The sequence below is a fragment of the Piliocolobus tephrosceles genome, unplaced genomic scaffold (genome assembly GCF_002776525.5).
Source record: "Piliocolobus tephrosceles isolate RC106 unplaced genomic scaffold, ASM277652v3 unscaffolded_28570, whole genome shotgun sequence".
Classification (NCBI taxonomy): Eukaryota; Metazoa; Chordata; class Mammalia; order Primates; family Cercopithecidae; genus Piliocolobus; species Piliocolobus tephrosceles.
The window spans coordinates 1-7,485 of NW_022311610.1; the positions used below are offsets into that span (position 1 = coordinate 1).

A 7,485-nucleotide genomic window follows, 5' to 3' on the forward strand; every position below is an offset into this window, starting at 1 on the left:
TCGCTCTGTCGCCCAGGCTGGAGTGCAGTGGCCGGATCTCAGCTCACGGCAAGCTCCGCCTCCCGGGTTTACGCCATTCTCCTGCCTCAGCCTCCCGAGTAGCTGGGACTACAGGCGCCCGCCACCTTGCCCGGCTAGTTTTTTGTATTTTTAGTAGAGACGGGGTTTCACCGTGTAGACCAGGATGGTCTCGATCTCCTGACCTCGTGATCCACCCGTCTCGGCCTCCCAAAGTGCTGGGATTACAGGCTTGAGCCACCGCGCCCGGCTTTTTTTTTTTTTTGAGACGAAGTCTGGCCCTGTCACCCAGGCTTGAGTGCACTTGCACGATCTCCACTCACTGCAGCCTTGCAAACTCCACCACCTGAGTTCAAGGGATTCTCCTGCCTCAGCCTCCTGAGTAGCTGGGATTATAGGCATGTGCCACCATGCCCAGCTAATTTTTTTGTATTTTTAGTAGAAACGGAATTTCACCATGTTGGCCAGGCTGGTCTCAAACTCCTGGCCTTAAGTGATCCACCCGCCTTGGCTTCCCAAAGTGCTGGGAATACAGGTGTGAGCCACTGCGCCCAACTTAAGATTTCATAAGAAAAATATTTGTAAGCCACATATCTAATAAGGGGTTAATATTCAGGCCAGGCGAAGTGGCTCACACCTATAATCCCAACACTTTGGGAGACTGAGGCAGGCCAATCTCCTGAAGTCAAGAGTTCGAGACCTGCCTGACCAACATAGTGAAACACTGTCTCTACTAAAAATACAAAAATATTAGCCAGGTGGGGTGGTACACGCCTGTAATCACAGCTACTCGGGAGGCTGAGGCAAGAGAATCCCTTGAACCCATGAGTTGAAGGTTACAGTAAGCCAAGATTGCACCACTACCCCCTCCAGCCTGGGTGACAGAGTGGGACTCCATCTCAAAAAAAAAAAAAAAAAAAAAAAGTCAAAATACATAAGAGACTCCTACAATCCTAGTTGGAACATCAAACACCACAGCCACTGTGGAAAACAGTATGGGGTTTCCTCAAAACATGAAAGATAGAACTCCCAAATGATCCAGCAATCCCACTTCTGGGTATTTATTCAAAAGAATTGAAATCAGGACCTTGAAGAGATATCTACCCTCCCTTGTTCACTGCAGCTCTGCTCAATACCCAAGATATGGAAACAACCTAAATGTTTATCAACAGATGAATGGGTCAAGGAAATGCGGTCTATACTTGCAGCCTTAAAAAGGAAACGCAGCCTTAAAAAGGAAACCCTGAGGCTGGGCTCGGTGGCTCATGCTTGTAATCCCAGCACTTTGGGAGGCCGAGGCGGGCGGATCACTTGAGGCCAGGAGTTGGAGACCATCCTGGCCAACATGATGAAACCCCATCCCTACTGAAAGTACAAAAAAAAATTAGCCAGGCGTGGTGGCGGGTGCCTGTAAACCCAGCTATTCGAGAGGCTGAGGCAGGAGAATCACTTGAACCCAGGAGGCAGAGGTTGCAGTGAGTGGAGATCGCGCTGTTGCACTCCAGCCTGGGCAACAACAGGAAAACTCCAACTCAAAAAAAAAAAAAAAAAAAAAAACTCCTGAAGCCAGGCTCGGTGGCTCACACCTGTAATCCCAGCACTTTGGGATCCCAAGGCAGGAGGATCACTCGAGGCCAGGAGTTGGAGACCAGCCTGGCCAACATGGTGAAACCCCATCTCTGCTAAAAATACAAACATTAGCAAGGGTTGGTGGCCGGCGCCTGTAATCCCAGCTACTCGGTAGGCTAAGGCATGAGAATCGCTTGAACCCAGGAGGTGGAGGCTGCAATAAGCTGAGATCATGCCACTGCACTTCAGCCTGGACATCAGAGCAAGGCTCCATCTCAAAACATAAAAGGAAATCCTGAAGCTGGGCATGGTGGCTTATGTCTGTAATCCCAGCGCTTTGGAAGGCTGAGGTGGGAGGATCACTTGAGGCCAGGAGTTCGAGACCAGCCTGGGTAACATGGTGAGACACCGTCTCTACCAAAAAGAGAAGAAAGAAAGATAATAAATAAATGTATAAATATTACTCTCTGGGGTTAATGCATCCCCTTCTCCCCCAAAATCAACTCTCCAAACTCCTATATTCTCCTCTCTTCTCTCTCAGCAGCCTGTTAGAACTCAAGTCAGATTTTTTGTTTTTTGAGACAGAGTCTCACTCTGTTGTCCAGGCTGGAGTGCAGTGGCACCATCTCAGCCCACTGCAACCTCTGCCTCCCAGGTTCAAGCCTGCCTGGCTCTCTCCTCACTTCCTCCAGTTCTCTTCCAAAATCATCCCCTGCCGGATGTGGTGGCACACGCCTGTAATCCTAACACTTTGAGAGGCCAAGGTGGGAGGATTGCTTCAGTTCAGGAGTTCAAGATCAGCCTGGGCAATAGCAAGACCCCATCCGTCCTAAAAAAAAAAAAAAAAAAAATTGCTGGGCATGGTGGTGGACACCTTGGGGTTCCAGCCATGCGGGAGGCTGAGGTAGGAGGATGGCTTTGAATCAGGGAGGTTGAGGCTTCAGTGAGCCATGTTCTGAATTAGATACTGGTGATGATTGTGCAACCTTTCCGGTATAGGAAAAACCACTGAACTGTACATTTTCAAAGGGTAAATGTAGCTGGACATGGTGGCTCATGTCTGTAACCCCAGCACTTTTGGAGGCCGAGGTGGGGAGATCACCTGAGGCTGGGAGTTTGAGACCAGCCTAACCAACATGGAGAAACCCCATCTCTATTAATACAAAAAATTAGACGGGCATGGTGGCACACACCTGTAATCCCAGCTGCTCCAGAGGCTGAGGCAGGAGAATCGCTTGAACCCAGGAGGCAGAGGTTGCGGTGAGCCGAGATCACACCATTGTACTGCAGCCTGGGCAACAAGAGCGACACTCTATCTCAAAAAAACAAATTAATAATTCATTAAAAATTAGCCAGGTGTGGTGGCAGGTGCCTGGAGTCTCAGCTAATTGGGAGGCTGAGGCACGAGAATTTCTTGAACCTGCGGGGTGGAGGCTACAGTGAGCCTAGATTCTCCCACTGCACTCCAGCCTGGGCAACAGAGTGAGACTCCATCTCAAAAAAAATAAATAAATAAAAGGGTAAATTTTATGGAATGTGAATTATAATTCAGTTTTTCAACATGGATTAGGAGGGACATTTCAAACTCTTTTTTACCCCAGCCTTCCCTGCAATCACCCAGAGTATCCAGCCAGGAGGGGAGTGGCTAACAACACCAGAAGATTAGCAGGGAGGAGGGTGCAGGGATTTGGGGGACGAGGGAATGGGATGCAGACCAGGGACAGGACCCAGGGATAGAGAGAAAGAGATGAGAGTGGTTTGGGGGCTTGGTGACTTAGAGAACAGAGCTGTAGGCTCAGAGGCACAGAGGAATTTCTGGGCTCACCCCGCCCCCTTCCAACCCCTCAGTTCCCATCCTCCAGCAGCTGTTTGTGTGCTGCCTCTGAAGTCCAGCCTGAACAACCTTCAGCCTGCTCCTGTCCCTAAAATGGGCAAACATTGCAAGCAGCCAACAGCAAACACACAGCCCTCCCTGCGTGCTGACCTTGGAACTGGGGCAGAAGTCAGAGACCTCCCTGGGCCCACGCCACCTCCAACATCCACTTGACCTCTTGGATTTTGGTGGAGAGGGGCAGAGGTTGTCCTGGCGTGGTTTAGGTAGTGTGAGAGGGTCTGGGTTCAAAACCACTTGCTGGTAGGGAAGTAAGTGGCTACGCCCCCACCCCGAAGCCTGTTTCCCCATCTGTACAATGGAAGTGATAAAGATGCTCACCTGATAGCGCTTTTGTGGCAAATAAGTAAGTTTTTTTGTTTTGTTTTGTTTTGAGACGGAGTCTCGCTCTGTCGCCCAGGCTGGAGTGCGGTGGCATGATCTCGGCTCACTGCAAGCTCCACCTCCCGGGTTCACGCCATTCTCCTGCCTCAGCCTCTTGAGTAGCTGGGACTACAGGCACCCACCACCATGCCCAGCTAATTTTTTGTATTTTTAGTAGAGACGGGGTTTCACCGTGTTAGCCAGGATGGTCTCGATCTCCTGAAACTCGTGATCTACCCGCCTCAGTCTCCCAAAGTGTTGGGATTACAGGTATAAGCCACTGCGCCCGCCTTGTTTTGTTTTTTGAGATGGAGTTTCGCTCTTGTTGCCCAGGCTGGAGTGCAATGACATGATCTCATCTCACCACAACCTCTACCTGCCTCAGCCTCCCAAGTAGCTGAGATTACAAGCATGTGCCACCACACCTGGCGCATTTTGTATTTTTAGTAGAGACCGGGTTTTTCCATGTTGGTCAACCTCAGCCTCCCAAAGAGCTAGGATTACAGGCGTGAGCCACTGCAGCCGGCCGAATTTTTTTTTTTTTTTTGAGATGGAGTCTGGCTGTGTCATCCAGGCTGGAGTGCAGTGGCACCATCTCAGCTCAATGCGACCTCTGCCTCCCCATTTCAAGCGATTCTTGCTCCTCAGCCTCCCAAGTAGCTGGGATTACAGGCCTGTGCCACCACACCCGGCTAATTTTTTCTATTTTTAACAGGGACAGGGTTTCACCAGCTGGTCAGGCTGGTCTCGAACTCCTGACCTCAAATGATCCACCCGCCTAGGCTTCCCAAAGTGCTCGGATTACAGGCGTGGGCCACTGTGCCTGGCCAAATTTTTATTTTTTTTTCTAGAGATAAGGTCTTATTATGTTGCCCAGGCTGGTCTCAAACTCCTGGGCTCAAGCAGATCCTCCCACCTCAGCTTCCCAAAGTGGTGGGATTACAGGTGTGAGCCACTGCGCCCAGTCAGTAGCCCCCTCTTTGCCCCTCGCTGAGCCCTACTGAATGTTCTTGGTTGGGCAACAGTTTCCCCATCTATAAAACAGAAACCCCTATAGCAGAGGAGAGGATGAGGCTGGAAAAGCAGGAGCACTGTTATTCCATTCTTGTGGGGTCAGGGAAGTAGACATCTGGGTGGATGTTTAGGGAATGCTGGGCTCAGTTGGGGAAGTAGGGGGGCCCCTGGGGCTGACAGGGACTGGAAGCTCTGAACTGGCCAGAGGGATGTTGCAATCCTGCCAGGGTCTTGTCTATGCCGTCCCTTTCACAACCATCCCCCTACCACCAGGCTGACACGTGGTTGTGGGGGCACGAGGCCAGCCAACCTAGAGTCTGAGGCTGGGCCGAGGACACCCTCCCCACCAGCTGCCAGGGTCACTGGCGGTCAAAGGCAGCTGGTGGGGAAGGAATTGGACTCTAGCCTTGGGGGACGGATGTGGTGATGGGGGGAAGCAGGCTTGGTGCCAGGAGGGGCCTTGGAGGGTGAATAAGAGCAGATAAGAGTGGTGGGGTGAGGCAAAGGGGGTGAGTCCCGGTGGAAGGGAGGAAGGGACATACACTCAGAACTTTTCAGCTGAGGGTTTTACTTTTTTGAGATGGGGTCTCACTCTGTCCCACCAGGCTGGAGTGCAGTGGAGCAATCACAGCTCACTGCAGCCTCCAACTCCTGGGCTCAAGCAATCTTCCTACCTCAGCCTCTTGAGTAACTGGGACTACAGGTGTGCGCCACCACACCCAGCTAATTTTTGAATTTTTTTGTAGAGATGAGGTCTCCCTATGTTGCCCAGGCTGGTCTCGAACTCCTGGTCTCAAGCGATCCTCCCTCCTCAGCTTCCCAGAGCGCTGGGATTACAGGCATGAGCCACCACGCCTGGCTAATGCAGGTGAGGTTTTTACAGTGTCGTCCAGCTAAGGTGACCCCCTCGCCAAAAAGGGACACTGAGAACCATCAAGTTAAGAGCCCAGAGAATATCAGGGTGGTCTGGGGTGCTTCAAGGGCTGGTCTGAAAGAAATTGGAGGTGGCACGCAGGGTAGGAGTGCCGGGCCAACCGAGACCCCAGCAACATAAAGGAAACGCTGTTGGGGCTGAGGAGGCTTGCTAAGAGAGAAGTGGGGGAAAGAGGTGGTCTAGGGACATGGTGTGAATGAGGGGCGGACGAGATCACAGGGTTATTACTGGAAGGCCCCTGAGGGCAGATGTCCACAGGGACAGGACGAGGCTGTCCTCTGAGTTGAGGAAAGGGGCTATGGTAGTCTGAGGACCCCCTAGAGTCAGGGAGATTGGGAGGTGAGGGTGCTGAATGGTAAAGGGCTTTGGGGCTAAGGGAAGTGCCCGGGACCCCACCTGACCCCAACGCCCACGGGCCAGGGGCAGAGGAGAAAAACCTGGGTGGGCAGAAGGAGGCAGGCTCAGCAGGAGAGAGATCAACATCAACCTGCCCCGCCCCCTCCCCAGCCTGATAAAGGTCCTGCTGGTGGTACAGGACCTCCCAACCGAGCCCTCCAGCAAGGAGTCAGGTTGGTGCTGAGTGCTTGGGAGGGACACCAGCCTCCACTCTGCAAGAACTCAAAAAAAGGAGATGAGGGGATCGTGGGAGGGAGAAAGGGAGGCACGGAGGAGGGTGCTACTGATCCCCTGCACCCCTCCCTCTGCCTCCAGAGTGCCCCTCCGGCCCCGCCCTGAGGCTCTTCCTGTGGCTCCCGGTCCTGGTGGTGGTTCTGTCGATGGTCTTGGAAGGTAAAAGTGGAATGAGAGAATTGCGGAGTTGGACTTTTGGAAGAGTGAAGGTGGCTACAGGCCTGGGTCCCGGCTTAGAGGACCTCTGAGAGCTCTGGGGCCCCCTCCGGGTCGTGGTTGCCCCTTCGTGGTCGGGTGGGCCTCCAGATTCTCCCAGGCTCAGTCCGGCAGGCGCCAAATCTGCCCACGAGAGCCCTAGCATCTGATGACGTATTGACGCCCACACCTCTGGGATTGGCTGTCCTGCTTCTACAGCCTTGAAAGTGGGTAAGCGGGATGGGGGGCTCTGGGAGGGGTCAGTGCTGAGTAAGGCAATTCCCAGCGGCTTGAGCCCCACGCGATCACTCCTGTATCCTCCCCATTCTAACCACATGATCCCCAAAGATCTCCTTATTCATCCCGGGATCCCATCCTAAGGGGGTTCCAATAACAAATTTTCGGCCGGGCAGGGTGGCTCACGCCTGTAACCCCAGCACTTTGGAAGGCCGAGGCAGGCAGATCACTTGAGGTCAGGAGTTCGAAACCAGCCTGGCCCACATGGTGAACTTCCGTCTCTACTAAAAATACAAAAAATTAGCCGGATATGGATGCACGCACCTGTAGTCCCAGTTACTCGGTAGGCTGAGGCAGGAGAATCACTTGAACCCGGGAGGAAGAGGTTGCAGTGAGCCGAGATTATACCACTGTACTCCAGCCTGGCAGACACAGCAAGACTCCGTCTTAAAAAAAAAAAAATTAGCTGGACGTGGTGGTGCACACCTGTAATCCCAGCTACTTGGAAGGCTGAAGCAGGAGAACTGCTTGAACCCGGAAGGTGGTGGTTGTAGTGAGGCGAGATCGCGCCACTGCACTCCAGCTTGGGCTACAGAGCAAGACTCCGTCTCAAAAAAAAAAAAAAAAAAAAAAA

At 52.6% G+C, this 7,485-nt stretch overlaps 1 protein-coding gene across 1 annotated transcript in view; it reads left to right on the top strand.

Annotated features, from left to right (window-relative positions):
* Positions 1-6,296: 6,296 nt before the first annotated feature.
* LOC113221961 (apolipoprotein C-I, basic form-like) overlaps positions 6,297-7,485 on the top strand; it is a gene marked incomplete at its 5' end in the record, with an annotated part of 4,832 nt that continues 3,643 nt past the window's right edge. Inside the window, 2 exons of the mRNA XM_026451283.1 lie at positions 6,297-6,358; positions 6,501-6,578. Coding sequence (XP_026307068.1) covers positions 6,297-6,358; positions 6,501-6,578 — 140 coding nt within the window. The remainder of the gene's footprint in view (positions 6,359-6,500; positions 6,579-7,485) is intronic.